Genomic DNA, 26388 nt, shown 5'->3' on the forward strand with positions numbered 1-26388 from the left:
CAGGAGGCGGTCCTATCAGTGATTGACAGCTATCTCTATATACACAGTCATAGAGGGAAGGCTGTCAATCACTGATATGATCACCTCCTTGACTTCAAAGCCCAGAATGAGCAGGAATTTAAATTTATAAATTACAAGTTATACTCAATATTTTCCCACAAAACTAGATATCAATCTGCTCAGCTCCTCCTGCTCTATAACCTGCGGCCTTGCAGATCACACTGATTTTCATGGTGTCAGGTGCCTAACAATAAGGCTGCGTTTACATCACTATTCGTATTGCGTTCTTCTAATCCAGGCATGCTTAACCTGCGGCCCTCCAGCTGTTGCAAAACTACAACTCCCAGCATGCCCAAACAGCCTACAGCTATCAGCCTCCAACAGGGCATTGTGGGAGTTGTAGTTTTTCAACAGCTGGAGGGCCGCAAGTTGAGCATGCCTGTTCTAATCCATCAGAAGAACAGAAAATAACAGGAAAAAAAACTATTTTTAAACCACAGAATGCATAGTCAAATAGCACTGGAGGGGTTAAAAAAAAAAAAAAAGATTTAACTCACCTTAGTCCCCTTGTTCGCGTAGCCCGGCATTTCCTTCGGTCTCCTTTGCTGAACAGGACCTGGGGTGAGCATTAATTACACGAACAGGACCTGTGATGACGTCACTCCGGTTATCACATGTTCCATCACATGATCTTTTACCATGGTGATGGATCATGTGATGACCGGAGTGACGACATCACAGGTCCTGTTCATGTAATTAATGCTCACCCCAGGTCCTGTTCAGCAAAGGAGACAGAAGGCGATGCCGGGCTACGCGAACAAGTGGACTAAGGTGAGTTAAATCTTTTTTTTTTTTTTTTTTTTTAACCCCTCCAGCGCTATTTGACTATGCATTCTGTATTCAGAATGCTATTATGTTCCCTTATAACCATGTTATAAGGGAAAATAATAATGATCGGGTCTCCATCCCGATCGTCTCCTAGCAACCGTGCGTGAAAATCGCACTGCATCCGCACTTGCTTGCGGATGCTTGCGATTTTCACGCGACCCCATTCATTTCTATAGGACCTGCGTTACGTGAAAAACGCACAAAATAGAGCATGCTGCGATTTTCACGCAACGCATAAGTGATGCGTGAAAATCACCGCTCATGTGAACAGCCCCATAGAAATGAATGGGTCGGTATTCAGTGCGGGTGCAATGCGTTCAACTCATGCATCGCGCGGAATACTCGGCCGTGTGAAAGGGGCCTTAGGGTAGGTTCACACTTGCGTTAAATGGATCCGACAGAGGACAGCCTGGTGGAGTTCACCGGATCTGACCTAGACGGATACAGCCATTCACTGCAGGACTATATTGACTATAATGGGATCCGGACACTTTCCGGCAAAATCCCAGCTTTCGATCGGACAAAAAAACGTTGCATGCAACAGTTTTTGTCCGGCCAAAAACCGTCACTTATGCAAGAGCGGCCGGATCCCATTATAGTCAATGGGGTCTGGCGGTGACTGGCCGAATCCAGAACAGCCTGCAGGATCTGTTTAATGTAAGTGTGAACCTACCCCTAACTCTCCTGTCTATTTCACTGGCCATGGTCAGAATAAAACCAGTTTTTGCCACTCCTGGCGTTTCAGAATTTCTCTGTATTAAAATGAGAGTTGGGTCTCTCCTTGTACAGCAGGTATGTACGCTCATATTCAGTCGTAGATGTGGAGAAAGAAGAAAAGCATTGGCTCCACTGCAATTTCTCAAGGCAAACAGTATTATTAACATTATGGGGGTCCTACATTTCACTTTGCGTCTATGACATTTGAAATGCATTGTCTAGCCATTCACTTTGACAGCAAATAAAACTAAATTCATTGTAAAGCCTGGCAGTCTGCAGTCACTTACCAGTAGTTACCGCTCTCGGGGTTCACTTCATGATAGGAATGATTTTTTCTAATGCATAGAAGAGCTTACCCTACCACGCTATTATGCCCGTCATCGGACAGAACATAAGCTACACACTGGTCTCCTAGGAGCTGAATGCATTTAATCCGCTGTTCACACTTGTATGATGGCAAAACAGTCTATTTTTAAAATGGCCATTTTCTTCAAAGATGACTTTCCCTGTCCTGCTAGGCCCCATTCACATCATGTTTTTAGCCTCCGCCTAACGTATGCCTCAGTGGAGTAACTACAATTGATTGGGCCCCACAGCAATTTTTTTGAACGGGGCTCCGCGCACCCCCCCCCCAAGCAACTTTTTCGCAACCCCCACTCCTGTGGCTAGTCAAAGAGTGGCACAAAGTCAAAGTCAAAGTACCAATCACACAGCTGGACAAACAGTTAACCCTTTGTGTGAGAACGCCGCAATATTTTTAATAAAGACCAATTGAAAAACAATTTTTTTGCCCAAAATGAGTAAAATGCAATCATAAAAATAAAAATTGCCTCTGAAGGTGTACATAGCCTTTAAGTTGCTTTTTGTGGCCTGTAATATAATTGCTAAACTGGTTATTGCCCAATTCCCTATGTTACATATGTGGATTGTTCAGGTCCTGACATTTTTCACTCTTAAGCTGGCCTCCATGGATTAAATGAGTGGCCACCTATCTGAGACGTGCAGTATGGCTGGAAAACAGATTACGATTAGTGGGCTATTTGGTAAAGAGCAGTGGTCTTTTTTTCTTCCCTTCTCGTGGGTTAGTGTCTGACAGGGAGGGGGTCTACTTTTCCCTAAATGTATATCCGTTTTTGTGCCAGTATGCTGTAATCTAAAACTGTAAAGAAAAAGTAAAAAAAATGGAGTTGACTGCACGGGTTATGGGTGGACGGGAAATAAAAGGGAAGAGGGGGGAGAGGAATGGGAGGATAGAGGTATGTGGGGCGCCAAGGGATAACCACTACGGTGATAATGGAGGCTAGGAGTTGTGAAAGTGGACGTGTGGTACAGACGTGAGGCAGCTCCCCAAGCCGAGAAAAATAAAAGGTCAGTACCCTCTTGTGGACTGATATAGAAAATAAGAGTTAATGGATGGGCGAGGTATCTCAGATTCCTGATAATACCTAGGGAAGGTCTGTATCTATATTGATTATGTGATGTGGTATCAATGTTCAATAATCAATGAGTCATCAATAAATCATCCAGTGATGGACTCCAATATTCAATATGTGGATGATAAAAGATGATAACTCTGTTACGTAATAACAGAGTGTCACACTTACTTCACCGGGGGGGGGGATAGGATAAAGCTCAAGACCCCTATGCCTCTGCCTCCCCCGCCGAGATCACCTTGCAAGATATGCCAGGAGCTTCCTTGTCCCCAAAGAGATGATACCGGGGCTCCAGGCTGAAGTGGAAGTCTTTATTATTTCAGATCGACGCGTTTCGGGATCAATCCCTTTTTCTAGAGCATGTCAAGAGTCTGGATGATTTATTGATTATTGATGACTCATTGATTATTGAACATTGATACCACATTAAATAATCAATATAGATACAGACCTTCCCTGTGGCGCCCCCTAGGTATTATTAGGAATCTGAGATACCTCGCCGATCTATTAACTCTTTGTAATCTAAAACTGAAAGCCATGTCAGATGTCGAAGCAATGAATTTAGATACAGCAGCTCATAAAGCAGTGTTTCCTCCAAACTGAGCATTCTGGAAAGTAGAGAGTTAAAACAGCATCCTAACAAGGACTACCAAAGCCCAGTAACAGCTTTGCTGCTGTAGAGTTTGGACATTTTAACTGTTTCAATTCCAGAGAACATAGTTTAGTGGGTACAGAGCTCGGAAGTAAAAGCAGCTTTTTTTAAAAGTGTACATGGAGGAGAAAAAAAAAAGTACAAATTGCAGTATCAAGTACATTTACAGAAATCCAATAATGTAAACCAGTGTTTGGGATCCCTGGTTACTTATTAATGCAGATAAATGAGGAGGATAGAAGGGTACCTTTTATCTCATTTTATTCTTTTGCTTTAGTTCTTTTTATTTTGTACTCAGGATATTATTGCCATCTAGTGGCACTGTGCAGAATGCTCCCCGGAATCCCAGCTTGCCGCTGAACAGAGAGCTGATCATTTACTGAGGAAGCTGATGTAGCGATTGTTTTATTTTCCTGGTATCTTTTTCGATGGTTTAATAATATTGGTGTAGAGGCTTTTTGTTATTTTGGTATTTTCCCATCTATGGGATGATCAGTATTAGGGTCCGTTCACATGTCCGCATGTGTTTTGCGGATCTGCAAAACACGGACAACACACTTTCATAGAAAATGCCTTTTCTTGTCCGCAATTGAGAATGGTATAAAAAGCTATGATTATAAACTTTTGTATACATTTTTGTGAACATGTCCCTAATGCCCTAATACATTCCCCCCCCCCTTTCCCCCCACACCAAAGCGCACGCTTCACTGGACGCTTAAAATCTACTTCTCTGGAGTACCCGCTGTAGACATTTTATGAATGGGGCCGCAGCGCAGTGAGTACGAGCAGGAGCGCACATTGCTGCTCCTACTCGTGCCCCCCCCGGAGGTTTACTTAATGCTGGCATAGCACATGGGTATCCTGTAACCATGTACTATACCAGGATTAGCTGAGCTGAGCGGCTCCTGTCTGTGCCTTCTTCGCTAAGCTAAGAGCTAACATGCAGGAATTTTAGCTTAGCGAAGCAGGCACAAGCAGGAGCCCGCTCTGCTCATCTAATCCTGGTATAGTACATGGTTGCAGGGTACCCATGTTCTATGCCTGGAGTTAGTAAACCTCGGGGGGCACAGGCAGGAGCAGCAATGTGCGCTCCTTCCCGTACTCACTGTGCTGCGGCCCCATTCATAAAGGGACAGATTTATCATTAGCTCAAGTCAAAATAATGGAGTGAAAAAGTTGCAAATTTGCACAATCGCTAAAACTGCGCAAGAACTTGCGACTTTTATTGGTTTTGCGCTATGCTCGCCTGTTTCTGAAAGTGGGCGTGTTTTCTTATGTAAATGAATCTCTAGACAGATTTACTATTGCGACAATTTAAAAGGTCGCTAAAAATTGCGCAATTTCACTCCAGTGAGGACCATGTTTATCTTATGCGACTTTTTAATAGAACATGCAACTTTTTCCTAAAGACGTGCGAATTTTGTAGAGCCGCTTACTGAAGGATAAACTGCTACCGTCAAACCACATTTATCACAGTATAAAGGACCATTAATAACTCTGACTTAGGACATATGGTAAAAGTGGCGTAAGATGTAAGTGTAATGATAAATCTGTCCCAAAGTGTCTAGAGCCCGTACTCCAGAGAAGTAGATTTTAGGGGGGGGGGGGGGGGTGTAAAGTGTATTAAACATACAAAATACATTAATAAACTATATTATAAAAACTGTAATTAGGGCATTAGGGTCATGTTCGCAAAAAATTCTACAAAAGTTTACTCTTTAATGTGGTACCAACATTATATTCATACATATTACATACAGAGGGTTGAGCTTTGTCCTAATGATGCCGTAGTGATAGTCACCTTTTCTGAAGGCTTCCAGAATATACACATTCATATCATGGGAATACTACACATTACACCCAAAAGTGCTACATTTATATATTGTATAGAAGAATGACCCAGAGGTCACCAGAACCTAATATTGTGTGTCATTTTTTTTCTTCTCCATTTTGATTTAGTCTCCTGTGGTTGTTAAGGATGAGACCTCCTGTGATTTATTATCGGCAAACGAACATCTCATTGGAAGTGAGGTACGTCAAACTGTTCAAGCCGTGGATTTAGGCTGACACCCCTTGAAACTAAGTTATACATGTAAAAGAAAAATTCTGTTGTAATATGGTATTTTCATTTTACCTCTCAGCTCATGCGGTGGATAATTAGCGAGGTCAGTGCCGTCTGGAGAATTTACAATGAAGGTCTGATGGAAAATAAAGCCTCATCTGCAGAACCGCCAGTGCTGGCATGGAAGCCATGGGAGCACATCTATTCTCTTTGTAAAGCCGTAAAGGGGCACATGCCTCTCTACAACAGCTATGGGAAATATGTTGTCAAACTATATTGGATGGTAAGTAATTAAATGCACCTCATGAAAGTTCTCCAGTCTAGATATAAAACATTTTTTGTGATCGCCAAGACTACCATATATAGGTCTGTGAAGGATTCGTGCTTCAAGGCTCTTTTAAAGTGGTTTCCAAGAGCAGCGATTGGCATAGAGCAGCGATTTTTATAAAATAAAGGAAAAGTCCCTACTCACTATTTAAATGCCCCACCAGTCTAGCGCTGCTACTCCTTTCCCAATTAGGTTTCATGCACATGACCCTTTCCGTTTTGCGGTCCTCAAATTCATGGATCCGCAAAATACAGATTCTGTTCGTCTGCATTTAATTTGCTGACCCATTGTTTTTAATGGGTCCATGGTTTGCAATTTGCGGACATATTCTGTCTTTTTTATGGCATTGACATACGGATGCGGAAAGCACACAGATGATTCGTGGGCTTTCCACATCTGTATGTTTGTTCCTATACTTGTCCTCAAAATGCGGACCGTGGACCCATTAAAGTCAAACCATCTGTATTTTGCAGATCCGCGATTTCTGAACTGCAAAATGGATACGGTCTTGTGCATAAGGCTTTACTTCTTTCTCTGCTGGTCGTGCAGTAGTCATATGCATTAATCGGTCAAATGACTGCTGCAGCCAGTCACTGGTCTCAGCAGTCACCTGTCATGTCCTTATGCCGGTACATCACCGCCAGCATCTGTTTGTTAGGGGACGGAAATGCGGCATATATAAATAGGCACCCTGATGGCTACAGGTTGCCTGTGATTGGTCTTATCCTCTGGATTACTACACTAGCATTGTATTCTCTGTGAAGTTGCTACTGAATCCCTGACATCTGCTTGTATGCTGACTTTTGTTTGAGCCCTTATATTTGATGTGATCTCCTGGCTTTGATCTCTGGCTACCCCTAGTTTGCCCTAATGGTTCTGATTTTGTTTGGATTCTCCTGGTATTGACCTCAGTTGGTTCATTTTGGATTCTGTCTTCTGTCCGCTGTGCCATTCTGTCACTAGCCATCTGTTATTTTTGTCTCCCTGCATTCCTTTTCCTGTTTCGGACCCAGCACTTATATAGGAAGGGACTGCCGTCCAGTTGTGGGCTACCATTTAGGGCAGATCATGCAATTAGGTAGGAACAGTACTAGGCAGGAGTAGAGGGTTCACTGTTCAGTGATTGGCTGCAGTGTTGATGTAAATGATGAACGGCTTGTGACAGTTGTAGGCCCAGTGGGGATCGGAACGGCAGTGCTGGAGTGGCAAATGAGTAAAAGGTGAGTAAAGTATTATTTCTTTATTTTATAGCGCCTGCTGCTGTGTGCTAATTATGAAAAATCCCTATATAGGGTCAACATTGACTTACAGGATAGCAACCTATACAGTAGGTAACACTAGAGAGAAAGGTTTCCACCGTCTGTAGGAGAGCTATTTTGAAAAAATACTCAAGAAAACTTAAATTATAGTGTCATCCCATATAAAAGGAATCTGCAATTTCCTTGATGCCCTTTGGGACTTTTGCACCATCAATGATCAGCTGTAAAAGCATTGAAGCCAATATAATATCTTTGGTTTATTAACTCATTTAATGAAATCACAGATATAGTATAAGTGGTGCTTGAAGCGACCCTCCGGTTCAAGAAAAAAATGCACATTAACTAGGGAACAAACAGAACACTTATATGGTGTCCTCCTTTTTGTCTTTTAAGTACCCTTGTAAAGAGCACTTACTTATTGATGACCCATCCTTAGCATTGGTCATCAATATCAGATCGGTGTGGGGTTCGCTTCCTGGCACCCCTGCTGATCAGCTATTTTCAGAAGCTCCAGCACCAGAACTAGACACCAGAACTTTATAGCTCCATCCACTGTGCAGTGGCCAAGCATGGTTACTGCAGCCCTGCTCCCATTGACGGGAGACCAACCCCTGCCTATCTAATGACCTGTCCTAAAGATGGGTCATCAGTAAGTAAGTTGCAAAAAGTAAGTAAATAAGTGCTGGCTGTATTATACAGTTGAAACCTGTCTGCTCCAGTTGGGATCAGAAATAACTATGATTCTGGCCAGTTAACCCCTCAGATGTGGTCTGATGGCTGCCCCATGTTGAAATTGTGGGGTTCTGTGGGACCTTGGGAAGCCTCTTAAGACTGCAGTCATAAACTGCTTGTTAAGCCCTGTCTGTGGCAGGGCTTAATAGGGAGTCCATAGACTCCACATATACTGCAGTAAATTATTGCAGTCTATGGTATAAACAACTGAACATTTTAAAATGATCCTCTTTCCCAATTTTAGATATAAAAATGAACAATAAACATAACTGGTGTTGCTGCATCCAAAAATGTCCAAACATTTAAAATATAAAAGTATCTTGTAATCAGCGGCAGGTGTACAGGAGAGCCAGGAGCTAATGAATATCAGGACACATCAGCATGTGCTGTGTACTGAACAGCTCTAGCACTAAAGGGATCTGTCTCTATCTCATGTTGCCCTTAGTAAGAACAGTACCATACTGGTGGCAAATTCCCTTTAAAGATGACGTGTAAACCTTCTGGGGTGTCTGTTTTAGCATGTGCCATTCCTTTATTACTCTTTATAGAAATGATGAATGAGTTACTAGCAGTTTGTAGTGAAGGTGCAGATGGGTGTTACCAATTGAAGACTTGTCACTGCACAGTTTGACATTATCCAGTCAGTGCTGCCAGTGTGAGCACTGACTGGATAATACGTACATAGTGATACACACCACTATCACACACCAGTGGTCACGTCAAGATTTTGAGAAGGCAATTGTTCAAAAGATCAAAGAAAGGCATAACATGAGCACAATACCCCTAGAAAAAGAACAATGTACCTGCTAAAATGTCACTTTTATTAAATTCTAGTTAAAAATGGTTTTGACAACCTCAAAAATACTCAAACATTACATAGTAACACAAATAGAACCAAATGTCAACTAGGACCCATCTGACAGATAAATAAATTATACCCTAAGGTACGGGATACCAACTTCAGAGCTTAAAGCGGTAGATTCAAAGATGAAATAAAACAACCAGTGTGTAATAAAAAAAGGGATTTCAGCTCACCCACCGTCCTCCTTCTCCGTGCACGGATCCTGGACCAGGAATCAATCAATCCAGCAGCAGGCTCAGGATAAAATCCAATTTCTTTATTTCTTCATTATAAAATTCATATGCTGGCCAGACAGGCAAGGTCTATGCGTTTCGACTGTACGTCTTAATCATGACCATCCGCAAAAAATACTCCTTTATGCATTCCTTTTCCGTATTTCCATTTTCCGTTCCGTTGAAAGATAGAACATGTGCTATTATTGCCTGCAAATCACGTTCCGTGGCTCTATTCAAGTCAATGGGTCCACAAAAAAAGAAACACATACGGAGATGCATCCGTATGTCTTCCGTATCCATTTATTGCGGAACCATCTATTGAAAATGTTATGCCCAGCCCAATTTTTTCTATGTACTGTATACTGTATATGCCATACGGAAAAACAGAACCAAAACGGAAATGCAACGGAAACAAAAAAACGGAACAACGGATCTGGAAAAAACGGCCTGCAAAACACTGAAAAAGCCATAAGGTTGTGTGAAAGAGGCCTAAGAAAGCAGGCTAAAATAACAGTCCAGTAAGGTGCTCAAAGTGTTATGTCACTGTCAAGTATATACCTCTATAGCTACTGGTCCCACAGGTATGTCAGCGTATGGCAGACCGTGCCTCCAATGCCTACAAGTCAACACAGCAAATGAGAGGTCAGGGGCGCAGTGCCCATACGCAGGCATTACTGCGCCCCTGACCTCTCATACATAATTAAAGTGGAAAGATAAAGAATATGTTGTTCAGATTTTATTAAGGTTGTCCAAGATCATTAACATTTTAGGCAAAGGCAGACAATGTGAAAAAATAACAATAGACGTGATACTCTTCTGTTGTACTACCCTGCTACACCAGCTCCACAACTCAGGCGCTCTGCCAGCCTTTGATGTGCCCTTCTACATACATGACCGCTGCAGCCAACCACCGGCCTCAGCAGTACATGGCTCAAGGACATTGAGGCCACCGATCGACTTTAAGGGTCACATGTGAAAACAGTCACAAAATTGCTGCAGCAAAGCTGAAAAAGAGCAGTGGGGATCACCGGAGCGGGTTTGCTGGAGTAGCAAGACAGATGATTGTTTGTTCTTTTGTTATTGTCTGCCTTTGCCCAAACTTTTTGTGACCCTGGACATCCCCTTTAATGTTAGTCATTAGATATTTATACTTTGGTGATACACCATGTTGCTGATAACTACTTGAAATGTCATGTTTCTTGGAGCTACAGTGGATTGTCTCTTCCACACACTTCTGTTGCATGTTCTTGTTTAGGTTTTTTTCAGACGTTCTCTTTCTGCGTTTGCATGCCATATTTAATTTGCGAAACCCCCATTTTAATAATACATTTTGCAGATGTGTTTGAGAGTGAAATTAAAGCTTTAGCGCGGTTGTTTAGAATAAATGGTATGTTGCGGCTTCACTTGGCAATGATATTTATATATACAGAAGTACAAGCAGCAAAGTCGGAAGTGAAGTGAGTGGGTTACAAAATTAGGACAGATTATCAGTGGCTGTCACATAAAGCATGCGTGCGTGGTGCCTAAGCTACAATCTTGGTGCCTTCTCTTCATTTAAGCCGTCAATAATTTCTCTCGGCCCACAGCAGGAAAACAATGGAAGTGTTTTGTGTAGGAGAGATGGATAACTTGCTCTGAATCATAGTTTCTATTCCTGTGTAGGGGTTTCATTACTTTGCTCTTTCTGCTTTATTCTCAGGGGTGCTGGAGAAAAGTTCTTGTGGATGACACTCTACCTTTCAGTGAAGATGACAAGTTACTACTCCCAGCAACTACCTGCGAAGCTGAACTATGGCCAATGCTTCTGTCCAAGGCCATCATTAAACTTGCAAGTTTAGAGTATGAAGAATTCAAATTTCTTTTGTTTTATACTTTATCCAACTTTTTGGTCTTTCAAGTCATAGAGATGTTTAGGGTTCTTGTTTCTCACAGCCTTTCCCTTTGTCCAAGTCCTCTCCCATCCATTTGTTGTACTCGATGGACATACAGTTTGTCTTTTTTCCAACCGTACTTATTATGCAACCATTTTAAAAGGGTTCTCTAGGCTTTAAAAAAAATCCAGATGCCTCCTTCCCTGTTGGGAGAAGACAGTTTGATCAGTACCTACCTCTGCTTCAGGCCGCCAATGCTGCCTTCTATAGTGTACACAGCTTAACAGGAAGACTCGGGGACTTATCTGGCGCGGCGGCCCGCAGACACTGTGAGCTGGCGCAGTTGGCGGCCCGATGGAGATGTAAGTACTCTCTATTCACAGAAGGTCAGGAGGCGGCTAAAATTTAGGAATTCCTTTCCTTCAATGTTACTTATACAAAGGAAATTTTTAGACTGTTTTCCAGCTGTTTCTACATGACCGACAAATCTATTCATCTATGCAGTATATCAGTATACACTAGGAAAGCATCTCCTTACTCCTCCTTGTTTCTGATATTATCAGGGGAGGAGGTGAAAAGTATCAAAAGCAAGACTTAAAGTAGCTGCAACTTCCTTGTCTCCACGCAATAGAAGAAATTGTAGCAGAGAAGTTTAAATAAAGTAGTAGTTTGATAAAATCATCAAAATGTACATGTTATAATATTCGCAGTATTAGAACTCTGTAACATTGGGCCTTATGTACATGGTAAGGAACCTATAGGCTCTATGTACATGTTAAGGAACCTACAGGCTCTATGTACATGTTAAGGAACCTAGAGGCTCTATGTACATGGTAAGGAACCTACAGGCTCTATGTACATGGTAAGGAACCTACAGGCTCTATGTACATGGTAAGGAACCTACAGGCTCTATGTACATGGTAAGGAACCTACAGGCTCTATGTACATGGTAAGGAACCTACAGGCTCTATGTACATGTTAAGGAACCTACAGGCTCTATGTACATGTTAAGGAACCTACAGGCTCTATGTACATGTTAAGGAACCTAGAGGCTCTATGTACATGGTAAGGAACCTAGAGGCTCTATGTACATGTTAAGGAACCTACAGGCTCTATGTACATGTTAAGGAACCTACAGGCTCTATGTACATGTTAAGGAACCTACAGGCTCTATGTACATGTTAAGGAACCTAGAGGCTCTATGTACATGGTAAGGAACCTACAGGCTCTATGTACATGTTAAGGAAACTACAGGCTCTATGTACATGTTAAGGAACCTACAGGCTCTATGTACATGTTAAGGAACCTACAGGCTCTATGTACATGTTAAGGAACCTACAGGCTTTATGTACTTGTTAAGGAACCTACAGGCTCTATGTACATGTTAAGGAACCTACAGGCTCTATGTACATGTTAAGGAACCTAGAGGCTCTATGTCCATGTTAAGGAACCTAGAGGCTCTATGTCCATGTTAAGGAACCTATAGGCTTTATGTCCGTGTTAAGGAACCTAGAGGCTCTATGTACATGTTAAGGAACCTACAGGCTCTATGTACATGTTAAGGAACCTAGAGGCTCTATGTACATGTTAAGGAACCTAGAGGCTCTATGTACATGTTAAGGAACCTACTGGCTCTATGTACATGGTAAGGAACCTACAGGCTCTATGTACATGTTAAGGAACCTACAGGCTCTATGTACATGTTAAGGAACCTACAGGCTCTATGTACATGTTAAGGAGCCTACAGGCTCTATGTACATGTTAAGGAACCTACAGGCTCTATGTACATGTTAAGGAACCTACAGGCTCTATGTGCATGTTAAATGGGTTGTCTCACTTCAGCAAATGGCATTTATCAAGTAGAAAAAGTCAATTACTAATGTATTGTGATTGTCCATATTGCCTCCTTTGCTGGCTGGATTCATTTTCCATCACATTATACACTGCTCGTATCCTTGTTTACGGCCACCACTGCTGGATTATACAGAGTGGCCGTAACCATTGAAACGAGCAGTGTATAATATGATGGGAAAAATGAATCCAGCCAGCAAAGTAAGCAATATGGATAATAACAATACTTTAGTAAGTGGCTTGTATTAATTTTCTCTACATGATAAATGCCACTTGCTGAAGTGACACAACCCCTTTACGGAACCTCCTCAGTAATCCAAAAAGTCCATGTAGTATAAAACAGCAAATATACAACATGGCGTATGGAGGATGAGTTGTTGCTCCAGCTTCTCAGAATTCTCCCAGTAAATCATAATAATGGGGAGAAGTATTAGAATTTTTGTAAAAGGACAGAGAGACAGGACACAGAGTTAGCTTTGCTTATGACATTATCAAAATCAAACTGGACAAAAATAGCAGTTGCCTTGGAGATCATGGTTCTCTTGACAACAATATGGTTAGCGGTTAACCTGATAGAGATGTACAGACTTTAGGCTAAAGGAGCATTAGACATGTTTGAGCTTTGTCATATGTCCCTTCCACCTTGCAATGTTCTCATGGACTCCACTGCTTGGATGCGAGAACATTTGTTTACATACGTTCCTTCCTTGGATTTTGTAGAAGTTCATAGAGACCAATGCATATTTTCCATCAGTTTAGTCTAGTCATGCATTATATAAAAAACAAACAGCCAACTCACCCAACTTACTTGGAGTTCTTGAAAACGTAGAACCTCACGCTTTGTTTGTGTAGCCCAATTTTTTTAGGCCTCATGCACACGACCGTTGTGTGCATCCGTGGCCGTTGTGCTGTTTTCCGTTTTTTTTCGTGGACCCATTGACTTTCAATGGGTCAGTGGAAAAATCGGAAATGCACCGTTTTGCAGCTGAGGCCATGATCCGTGTATCCTGTCCGTCAAAAAAATATGACCTGTCCTATTTTTTTGACGGACAACGGTTCACGGACCCATTCAAGTCAATGGGTCCGTGAAAGAACACGGATGCACACAAGATTGGCATCCGTGTCCGTGATCCGTGGCCGTAGGTTACTTTCATACAGACGGATCCGAAGATCCGTCTGCATAAAAGCTTTTTCAGATCTAAGTTTTCACTTCGTGAAAACTCATTTCCGACAGTATATTCTAACACAGAGGCGTTCCCATGGTGATGGGACGCTTCTAGTTAGAATACACTACAAACTGTGTACAAGACTGCCCCCTGCTGCCTGGCAGCACCCGATCTCTTACAGGGGGCCGTGATCAGCACAATTAACCCCTTCAGGTGCGGCACCTGAAGGGGTTAATTGTACTATCATATCCCCCTGTAAGAGATCAGGGCTGCCAGGCAGCAGGGGGCAGACCCCCCCCCCCCTTCCCCAGTTTGAATATCATTGGTGGCCAGTGCGGCCCCCCCCCTCCCTCCCTCTATTGTAATAATTTGTTGGTGGCACAGTGTGCGCCCCCCCCCTTCCTCCCTGTATTGTAATAATTATTCGTTGGTGGCACAGTGTGCGCCCCCCATCGTCCCCCCCCCTTCCTCCCTGTATTGTAATAATTATTCGTTGGTGGCACAGTGTGCGCCCCCCATTGCCCCCCCTTTCTCCCTGTATTGTAATAATTATTCATTGGTGGCACAGTGTGCGCCCCCCATCGGCCCCCCTCCCTCTATAGCATTAACAACATTGGTGGCCAGTGTGCGGCCTCCCCCCCCCCCCCCCGATCATTGGTGGCAGCGGAGTTCCGATCGAGTCCCAGTTTAATCGCTGGGGCTCCGATCGGTAACCATGGCAACCAGGACGCTACTGCAGCCCTGGTTGCCATGGTTACTTAGCAATAGTACAATAGTAAAAGGTTCATACTTACCTGGGAGCTGCGATGTCTGTGTCCGGCCGGGAGCTCCACCTACTGGTAAGTGACAGCAATGCGCCGCACAGACCTGTCACTTACCAGTAGGAGGAGCTCCCGGCCAGACACAGACATCGCAGCTCCCAGGTAAGTATGAATCTTTTACTATTGTACTATTGCTAAGTAACCATGGCAACCAGGGCTGCAGTAGCGTCCTGGTTGCCATGGTTACCGATCGGAGCCCCAGCGATTAAACTGGGACTCCGATCGGAACTCCGCTGCCACCAATGATGGGGGGTGGGGAGAGGTGGGAGGCCGCACACTGGCCACCAATGTTGTTAATGCTATAGAGGGAGGGGGGCCGATGGGGGGCGCACACTGTGCCACCAACGAATTATTACAATAGAGGGAGGGGGGGGGGCCGCACTGGCCACCAATGATATTCAAACTGGGGGGGGGGGGGTCTGCCCCCTGCTGCCTGGCAGCCCTGATCTCTTACAGGGGGATATGATAGTACAATTAACCCCTTCAGGTGCCGCACCTGAAGGGGTTAATTGTGCTGATCACGGCCCCCTGTAAGAGATCGGGTGCTGCCAGGCAGCAGGGGGCAGTCATGTACACAGTTTGTACTATATTCTAACTAGAAGCGTCCCCATCACCATGGGAACGCCTCTGTGTTAGAATATACTGTCGGAAATGAGTTTTCACATCTAACTCATATCCGACAGTATATTCTAACATAGAGGCATTCCCATGGTGATGGGGACGCTTCAAGTTAAAATATACCATCAGATTGGAGAAAACTCCGATCCGATGGTATAAAAGGGACTCCAGACTTTACATTGAAAGTCAATGGGGACGGATCCGATTGAAATGGCACCATATTGTGTCAACGTCAAACGGATCCGTCCCCATTGACTTGCATTGTAATTCAGGACGGATCCGTTTGGCTTTTTTTTCATGTCCGTGGATCCTCCAAAAATCAAGGAAGACCCACGGACGAAAAAACGGTCACGGACCTACGGACCCCGTTTTTGCGGACCGTGAAAAAATACTGTCGTGTGCATGAGGCCTTAGATGTACACTTTTTTATAAACCTTTCTTTCAGTTCCTATTATAATATAAGGGCATTAAAGCCCATGAAAACATCAGGTTTTAAAACAGGGGCGCATCACCAATGAGGCGAGGTGAGGCAATTGCCTCAGGCAGCACCAGGTAGAAACATAGAAACATAGAATGTGTCGGCAGATAAGAACCATTTGGCCCATCTAGTCTGCCCAATATATCTGAATACTATGGATAGCCCCGGCCCTATCTTATATGAAGGATGGCCTTATGCCTATCCCATGCATGCTTAAACTCCTCCACTGTATTTGCAGCTACCACTTCTGCAGGAAGGCTATTCCATGCATCCACTACTCTCTCAGTAAAGTAATACTTCCTTATATTACTTTTAAACCTTTGCCCCTCTAATTTAAAACTGTGTCCTCTTGTGGTAGTTTTTCTTCTTTTAAATATTCTCTCCTCCTTTACCGAGTTGATTCCCTTTATGTATTTAAAAGTTTCTATCATATCCCCTCGGTCTCTTCTTTCTTCCAAGCTATACATATTAAGGTCTTTTAACCTTTCCTGGTAAGTTTTATCCTGCAATCCATGTACTAGTTTAGTAGCTCTTCTCTGAACTCTCTCTAGAGTATCTATATCCTTCTGGAGATATGGTCTCCAGTACTGCGCACAATACTCCAAGTGAGGTCTCACCAGTGTTCTGTACAGCGGCATAAGCACTTCACTCTTTCTACTGCTTATACCTCTCCCTATACATCCAAGCATTCTGCTGGCATTTCGTGCTGCTCTATTACATTGTCTTCCCACCTTTAAGTCTAACCTTAAGGTAGAGGCAAGAGGGGGGCAGCGGAAGGGGGATTATCTGTTTCTGCAGTATAGAATTGGGAAGCACAGCGGGCACAGTATGTGGCGCTGTATTACCCTGTATGTTTTGTAGCTCTGTATGTGATGTTTTCCAAGTATGCCTTTAACAGTAGGGCTGGTAGGTAGGGGTTAAGTTAAGAAATTGGCATTGGGGAATTGGGGCACCGTTTCAGTTTTTGCCTCAGGCAGCAGAATGGCTAGGTGCACCCATGCGTTGAAAGCAGCCATTATCATTCCTTAGTTCTCTTTTAGACCTCCTGATATTCAGTTTGCAACCTGTTCATAGTTTCAGACTTTTCTAGCGTGGACGTTTCCCTCCTAGTAATACATGCTGGACAGGGGCGACCGGGCCAGGCGAGGGGGCCCGCTGCGCTCACATGTAATTCGGCCCGGCATTTTCACTGTACTTAATGCCGGGCCCTATCAGAGCGCTCATCTAACCTGTATGATATGCACTTCTCCAGTCTCTTCTAGCACTTCTAGGCCTCCAGCATCAGGCCCCGGCGCTGCCACACTAAAACTAGTGACACATTAAGCAGGTGGGTGGAGCCTAACCTATGTTAGTCAGGCTCCGCCCACCTGCTTAATTTGTGACTATCTTTAGTGTGGCAGCGCTGGGGCCTGATGCTGGAGGCCTAGAGACTGGAGAAGTACATATCATGCAGGTGAAATAAGCACTCTGACGGGGCCCGGCATTAAGTTACATGAAGACTGTGGGCGGTCGGGGACACTACAAGGGGCTGTGGGAGGCTACACTTTTACACAGCCTATGTGATTCTTCTTTTGCGACTTGCCTTGTACTGTATGTGGTTTCCTCCCTATTTCCAGCCTGTGTCCGCTGTCCTAGTTAGACGTGTTTCGCCATTTCCATAGGCTTATATGGCATGTACAACCTCCTCTATATCCCTACTTCTGTCTCTAAGGGCTCATGTACACGACTGTTGTTGTTTTGCGGTCCGTTTTTCACTGATCCGTTTTTACGTATCTGAGGTTTTTTTCTCTCTCTGATTTAAGTCCTCTTCCGTTATTGCACAAAACATATCTGTACGGTTTCCGTTTTTTGTGGACCCATTGACTTGAATGGGGCCTCGGACCGTGATTTGCGGACAATAATAGGACATGCACTACTTTTTTGCGCGAAGGCCATGAGGACAAACGGAAACGGAATGCACACAGAGTAACTTCTGTATTTTCTTGCGGGAATACTGCGCGAGTAGGCACGCACTTGCAGTCAGTTTTGACTGCGATTGCTTTCCGATGTTCAATTTTTTTTTGCTTGAGTGCAGTGCGTTTTGCACGCGTGTGAGAAAAAACTGAATGTGGTACCCAGACCCGAACCCGGAGTTCTTCACTGAAGTTTTGGTTTGGGTTAGGTGTTCTATTCATTTTATTATTTTCCCTTATAACATGGTTATAAGGGGAAATAATAGCATTCCTTATACAGAATGCGTACTAAAATGTGGCTTCAGGGGTTAAAAAATAAATAAAAAATAACTCGCCTTATCCAATTAATCGCGCAGCTGGCATCGTCTTCTTGCTTCTTCTTTCAGGACCTGCAAAAGTTATTTATTTTTTATTTTTTAACCCCTCAAGCCACATTTTTGTAATCATTCTGTATTAAGAATGCTATTATTTTCCTTTATAACCATGTTATAAGGAAAAATAATACAGTGAATAGACTTTAATGGGGTCCAGGGTTGCTTTAATCCCTTTAATCTCCTAGCAACCATGCGTGAAAATCGCATCCGCACTTGCTTGCGATTTTTATGCAGACCCATTCATTTCTATGGGGCCTGCGTTGCGTGAAAAACGCAGAATATGGCCTCATGCACACGACCGTTGTGTGCATCCGTGGCCGTTGTGCCGCTTTCCGTTCTTTTTTCGCGGACCCATTGACTTTCAATGGGTCCGTGGAAAAATCGGAAAATGCACCGTTTGGCAGCCGCATCAGTGATCCGTGTTTCCTGGCCGTGAAAAAAATATGACCTGTCCTATTTTTTTCACGGCCAACGGTTCACGGACCCATTCAAGTCAATGGGTCCGTGAAAAATCACGGATGCACACAAGATTGTCATCCGTGTCCGTGATCCGTGTCCGTGATCCGTGTCCGTTTTTTCCTATCATTTCAATGGCAAACTTGACTTAGATTTTTTATTTTTTTTTTCATGTCAGTGGATCCTCCAAAAATCAAGGAAGACCCACGGACGAAAAAACGGTCACGGATCACGGACCCATGGACCCCGTTTTTGCGGACCGTAAAAAAAACGGTCGTGTGCATGAGGCCTATAGAACATGCTGCGATTTTCACTTAACGCACAAGTGATGTGTGAAAATCACTGCTCATCTGCACAGCCCCATAGAAATGAATGGGTCCGGATTCAGTGCGGGTGCAATGCGTTCACCTCACGCATTGCACTCGCACGGAATTCTCGCCCGTGTGAAAGGGGTCTTAGAAAATAGGCAGAGAGTACAGAGAGAGAGCCATCAGAAATAGGAGCAGTGGTCTGACGGATTTATCTCAGATTGAGCAGCACCAGCAGCAAGGTGAAGGACTTACACACACTCTGCAGAAACAAAATGGTAGAACATTTTTAAGGAACATAAATGAGAAAGGGGTATAATTTTGCAATAACAAAACATTTCAGTGCAAAGGTCACCCCATAATATCTTCAAAAGGCTGATCTATTGCTTTCAAACGATAAGCAGTTGATGTCTTTAGGTTTATACAATCTATTAAGGGTTTTCCTAAGTACAAACATTTATCGAGTCATTTATCAAACTGGTGTAAAGTAGAACTGGCGTAGTTGCCCTTAGCAACCAATCAGATTCCACCTTTCATTTTCCAAAGGGGCTGTAAAAAATGAAAGGTGGAATCTGATTGGTTGTAATGAGCAACTAAGCCAGTTCTACTTTACATCAGTTTGATAAACTACCCCATTAGTCTATCAGAAAGTAACATGACTTTGCACACAAATAGTGAAAAATTACTGGGGTAATTTATCAAACTGGTATAAAGTAGAACTTGCTTAGTTGTCCATAGCAACCAATCAGATTCCACCTTACACGTTGGACAGCTCCTTTGGAAAATGAAAGGTGGCATCTGATTGGTTGCTATAGGCAACTAAGCCAGTTCTACTTTACACCAGTTTGATAAATCTCCCTATATATGTTTGATATAGATGGTATTACCCTCTAAAAGCTGTATTTTTTTTCTTTTTACATAGCACCAATGGATTTGCAAAACGGGAGCTTGGAGAATTTACTGTCCTGCATGCACTAACTGGATGGCTACCAGAGGTTATACCTCTACAGTAAGTGAATGAACTAGTTTTAGTCTAGATTTTGTAGGACTAATTGTGATAGAGAGTGGGGTCCTATTCCATAAATCATAATCCAAAAGAGAATTTTGAACCCAATACAATGCTTTTATAAGGAAGGCAGGGCCACTATACAGTGATGGAGCGGTCTAGCACCGCTGCCTCCTTCCAGCTACACAGCACCGGCAAACAGCTCATCTACGATGAGTCGAACCCCGCTGCTGATGTGATATTGATGACCTTTCCTAAGGATAGGTCATTAGTACTTAAGTCCCGGAGACCCCTGAATTGGATTGCCTTCACAATAAATGCATCATGTAAACATTACCATGCAGAGTTCTCTTTTGGAATAGAATTGTGGAGAAAGTTTGTTTGGTGTGTAGATAAACAATAATTAACTTTTGCCAATATTTTACTAAAAGTTCGGTTCATATTGGGAAAAAGATTTTGGTGTATACACCAAGGGAGTCATTTATCATGCTAAAATAAGCCTATATCAGGCGTATTTCAGGCGCTGATAGCGGCACAATCTGCAACTTAGCACCGCTCCTGCCAGGTCTAAAATTGTGGGCGTGGCGGGGAAGGAAACGGGCCTGTCCCATTTATCATTTTCCACCACTGTTTCAGGTGTAGAAAATGGTCAAATGTAAGAGAGCTCGGAAGCGGTCTTACATTTAGAACTGTTGGAGGATGTGCCGAAGTTATGGAGAGGCCGGCACCTCTTCACAACTTCGGCGGAACCCCCGCCAGCTTTGGGCTTTATAGACCGATGTCTAAAACGCCATCTTATTAAATGTCCTTTTGCCATATCTGGCCTACATACTATATCGGGGGTCAGCCACCTTTGGCATTCCAGCTGTTGTGAAACTACAATTCCCAGCATGCTTTATTCATTTCTATAAGGCCTCTTTCACACGGGCGTCATATTTTTGGCCGCACGAGTTCAAAACATTGTAATGCGTTTTGCACGCGCATGAGAAAAATCGGCATGTTTGGTACCCAAACCCGAACTTCTTCATAGAAGTTCGGGTTTGGGATCGGGGTTGTGTAGATTGTATTATTTTCCCTTAGAACATGGTTATAAGGGAAAATAATAGCATTCTGAATACAGAATGCATAGTACAATAGCGCTGGAGGGGTTAAGAAAAAATAAAATAAATTTAACTCACCTTAATCCACTTGTTCGCGCAGCTGGCTTCTCTTCTGTCTTCTTCTTTGCTTATTGCAGGAAAAGGACCTGTGGTGACGTCACTTCGGTCATCACATGGTCCATCACATGATCCATCACCATGGTAAAAGATCATGTGACGGACCATGTGATGACCGGAGTGACATCACCACAGGTCCTTTTCCTGCACACAGCAAAAAAGAAGACAGAAGAGAAGCCGGGCTGCGCGAACAAGTGGATTAAGGTAAGTTAAATTTATTTTATTTTTTCTTAACCCCTCCAGCGCTATTGTACTATGCATTCTGTATTCAGAATGCTATTATTTTCCCTTATAACCATGTTATAAGGGAAAATAATAATGATCGGGTCTCCATCCCGATCGTCTCCTAGCAACCATGCGTGAAAATCGTACCGCATCCGCACTTGCTTGCGGATGCTTGCAATTTTCACGCAGCCCCATTAATTTCTATGGGGCCTGCGTTACGTGAAAAAGCATGCTGCGATTTTCACGCCACGCACAAGTGATGCGTGAAAATCACTGCTCGTGTGCACAGCGCATAGAAATGAATGGGTCAGGATTCAGTGCGGGTGCAATGCGTTCAACTCACGTATCGCATCCGCGCCGAATACTCGCCCAAGTGAAAGGGGCGTAAGAGTTTTGAGAAGAGCAGAGGAAGTATGAATGCTGGGAGTGCCGGAGGTTGCCTACTCCTGTACTATATGTTGGCATACCTTTTCAACTGTATTGGAAACCATTGTTGAATATGCCGCCCAATACAAGGGTATCCAATAAAAGATTGTATGTTGCATAATATCGTTTTTTTTACGACAGGAGTGGCAAACATATGCAAATGTAATGCATGCAGTCATTCGGGGGTGCTATTTCACCTTATGGAGAGCTCATAGTAGACATGAGGAGTCTTATAGGCCAAGCAATGCCCTTCGTAATTCTGGGAAAAAGATGTGCAAATTAGCTGAAACACAACATCGGAAACACAACATCGGACACGGACCACTGAAGCCAAAATCACTGACAGTTAAAAAAACACTGTCGTATGCATGAGGCCAAAGTGTAATACCAAGTGAACAAAAAGTCACATGCAACCCAAAATAGTACCAATCAAACCGTCGTCTCTTCAAAAAATGAGCCCCTATATAAGACAATCGTCCAAAAAATAAAATAAAAATGTCTTTCAGAAAATGGAAACAAAACATGATTTTGTTTTCAAAAATGCCTTTATTGTGTAAAACTGAAATACATAAAAAGTATACATATTAGGTATCGCCACGTCTGTAACAACCTGCTCTATAAAAATATCACATGATCTACGCCCTCAGTTGAACGCTGATAAAAAAGTAACCTTGCCCCCAAAAAGTGTCATAATGAATGATAAAAAAAATCATATGTACTGATATGGTACCAATAAAAATGTCAACTCTCGATGTCAACAAGACGATCGGCAGAAAAATAAAAGAAATGTAGCTTTCAGAAAATGAAGACCCAAAAACATGATTTTTCTTTTCAAAAATGCTTTATTATGTAAAATTGAAACAACAACAAAAAAAAGACATATTTGGTATTGTCGCGTCCGTATAAACCTGCTCTATAAAAGCAACACATGAACTATCCTGCCAGGAGAACTCCGTAAAAAAACTAAAAATAAAAACTGTGCCACAACAACCATTTTTTTTTTTACCTTAGTAACAGTTTATAAGGCTGAAAAACAGACATCTGTCCATCCAGTTCGGCCTGTCATCCTGCAAGTTGACCCAGAGGAAGGCAAAAATCCCCTTTGAGGTAGAAGCCACTTCCTCACTTTAGGGGAAAAAATTCCTTCCCGACTCCAATCAGGCAATCAAACTAACTCCCTGGATCAACGACTCCTCTCTAGTAGCTATAGCCTGTAATATTATTACGCTCCAGAAATACATCCAGGCCTCTCTTGAACTCTTTTATTGTACTCACCATCACCACCTCCTCAGGCAGAGAGTTCCATAGTCTCACTGCTCTTACCGTAAAGAATCCTCTTCTATGTTTGTGTAGAAACCTTCTCTCCTCCAGACGCAGATGATGTCCCTTCGTCACAGTCACAGTCCTGGGGATAAATAGATGATGGGAGAGATCTCTGTACTGACCCCTGATATATTTATACATAGTTATTAGATCTCCCCTCAGTCGTCTTTTTTCTAAAGTGAATAACCCTAATGTTGATAATCTTTCAGGGTATTGTAGTCTATCATTCCAGTTATTACTTTAGTTGCCCTCCTCTAAACCCTCTCCAGCTCTACTATGCTACCTTGCCTCACAAAAAGCGTAATATTGAGTAATCAAAAATTATATGTACTCCAAAATAGTACCAATAAAACTGTCACCTCGTCCCATAGTTCAAAAAATAGGGTCACTTTTTGGGAGTTTTTACTCTAGGGGTGCATAAGTGGGTCTTTAATTGTGACATGGCAACTTAAAACTTTCCCAGCGACATCTGCCCTCCAAAATCCATTTGGCGCTCCTTTCCCTCTGCGCCCTGCCGTGTGCCCATACAGCAGTTTACGACCACATATGGGGTGTTTCTGTAAACTGCAGAATCGGGGTAAGAAATAGTGAGTTTTCTTTGGCTGTTAACCCTTGCTGTGTTACAGGGAAAAATAGATTAAAATGGAAAATCTGCAAAAAAGTGAAATTTTGAAATTTCACCTCCATTTTCCTTTCATTCTTGTGGAACACCTAAATGGTTAAGTTTGTAAAATCAGTTTAGAATAACTTGAAAGGTGTAGTTTCTAAATGGGGTAATTTATGGGTGGTTTCTACTATGTTACTGCATAACTGAACTGGTCCTTAAAAAGTGGGTTTTAGAAATTTTCTTTAACATTTTAAGAATTGCTTCTAAAATTCTAAGCCTTCTAATGTCCTAAAAAAATGTAATTAACATTTACAAAATGATGCCAACATAAAGTAGACATTAGGGAAGAGCGAACTTCATATTTTGAAGTTTTTGTTCGGGTTGGGGTATATGCTGACTTATGGATCCCTAATGAACCATAACGCAATTCCTTGACGGAATGCATAACGGAATTCCTTTAGATGCATTCCGTTATTGATTCTGTAATAATAGAGGACTCCAGAGGACTCCAGCAACCGGACAGATCCTTTATGCAGGCCATAGACTTCTATTATGACAGAATCAAAAACGAAATGCCTCTAAAGGCATTCAGTTATGCATTCCATCAAGGAATTGCGCTATGGTCCTTTTTAACGGAATCCGTAACGCAATTCAGCATATACCACAACCCGAACGTCAAAATATGAAGTTCGCTCATCTGGGAAATGTACTGTGACAACAATTTTATGAGGTATCACAATCTGCTTTAAAAGCAGAGACATTCAAATTTTAAAAATTTAGAATTTTTCCAAATTTTCTGTAAATTTGGGATTTTTTTTAAAATAAAGGTGACACATATTGACTCAAATTTACCACCAACATGAAGTACAATATGTCACGAGAAAACTATCTCAGAATCGCTTGTATAAGTAAAAGCGTTCCAAAGTTATTACCACATAAAGTTAAACATGACAGATTTGCAAAATGTGGCTTGTTCCTTATGGTGAAAACTGGCTTGGTCTTGAAGGGGTTAATTACATTAATAAAGTATATCTAAATTCTCCTACTAATCTTTTTCTCTGAATTGTAATATTTCCCAGATATGATTGTCTCGATGAAGTGTGGGAGCTCTTAAAAAGAATAGTTCCCGAGTTCAAGTTAACGAGCGATGAAAAACATGAATCCAAACCAGGAGCAGAAGACAAATCCAGAGACAACAAGCTAGCGGATACGAAGCCAGAAATCCCCATACCCACCGCCATTAAGCCCTCAGAAAAGACCAGCAAAGGTTACATTGGATTTTATTTTTGGTTTTCGTGCAAGGGGTAAAGAAGTCAAATCTTGTTCTAAAAATGTTGCAACCTATTTTCTGTAATTTAATTTAAGAGGAGCAATAGGACACATTACGTGCACTAATTAACCACTTCAACCCCGCTAGCTAAAACCCCCTTCATGACCAGGCCACTTTTTACACTTCTGCACTACACTACTTTCACCGTTTATCGCTCGGTCATGCAACTTACCACCCAAATGAATTTTACCTCCTTTTCTTCTCACTAATAGAGCTTTCATTTGGTGGTATTTCATTGCTGCTGACATTTTTACTTTTTTTGTTATTAATCGAAATGTAAAATTTTTTTGCAAAAAAATTACATTTTTCACTTTCAGCTGTAAAATTTTGCAAAAAAAAACGACATCCATATATAAATTTTTCGCTAAATTTATTGTTCTACATGTCTTTGATAAAAAAAAAATGTTTGGACAAAAAAAAAATATGGTTTGGGTAAAAGTTATAGCGTTTACAAACTATGGTACAAAAATGTGAATTTCCGCTTTTTGAAGCAGCTCTGACTTTCTGAGCACCTGTCATGTTTCCTGAGGTTCTACAATGCCCAGACAGTAGAAAAACCCCACAAATGACCCCATTTCGGAAAGTATACACCCTAAGGTATTCGCTGATGGGCATAGTGAGTTCATAGAACTTTTTATTTTTTGTCACAAGTTAGCGGAAAATGATGATTTTTATTTTAATTTTTTTTTTCTTACAAAGTCTCATTCCACTAACTTGTGACAAAAAATAAAAAATTCTAGGAACTCGCCGTGCCCCTCACGGAATACCTTGGGGTGTCTTCTTTCCAAAATGGGGTCACTTGTGGCGTAGTTATACTGCCCTGGCAATTTAGGGGCCCAAATGTGTAAGAAGTACCTTGCGATCAAAATCTGTAAAAAATGGCCTGTGAAATCCGAAAGGTGCTCTTTGGAATATGTGCCCCTTTGCCCACCTTGGCTGCAAAAAAGTGTCACACATCTGGTATCGCCGTACTCAGGAGAAGTTGGGGAATGTGTTTTGGGGTGTCATTTTACATATAACCATGCTGGGTGAGAGAAATATCTTGGCAAAAGACAACTTTTCCAATTTTTTTTATACAAAGTTGGCATTTGACCAAGATATTTTTCTCACCCAGCATGGGTATATGTAAAATGACACCCCAAAACACATTGCCCAACTTCTCCTGAGTACGGCGATACCAGATGTGTGACACTTTTTTGCAGCCTAGATGC

At 42.4% G+C, this 26388-nt stretch overlaps 1 protein-coding gene across 4 annotated transcripts in view; it reads left to right on the forward strand.

The window, feature by feature from the left end:
* The window catches only part of ADGB (androglobin), a 281668-nt gene that overhangs the window by 35237 nt on the left and 220043 nt on the right, over positions 1-26388 (forward strand). For all 4 annotated transcript variants that reach the window (XM_044290689.1, XM_044290690.1, XM_044290691.1 and 1 more), the window contains exons 4-8: positions 5650-5721; positions 5832-6035; positions 10848-10987; positions 19966-20052; positions 24927-25114. In XM_044290689.1, coding sequence (XP_044146624.1) covers positions 5650-5721; positions 5832-6035; positions 10848-10987; positions 19966-20052; positions 24927-25114 — 691 coding nt within the window. The remainder of the gene's footprint in view (positions 1-5649; positions 5722-5831; positions 6036-10847; positions 10988-19965; positions 20053-24926; positions 25115-26388) is intronic.

This window comes from Bufo gargarizans, chromosome 4, assembly GCF_014858855.1.
Source record: "Bufo gargarizans isolate SCDJY-AF-19 chromosome 4, ASM1485885v1, whole genome shotgun sequence".
In the NCBI taxonomy this organism is placed as follows: Eukaryota; Metazoa; Chordata; class Amphibia; order Anura; family Bufonidae; genus Bufo; species Bufo gargarizans.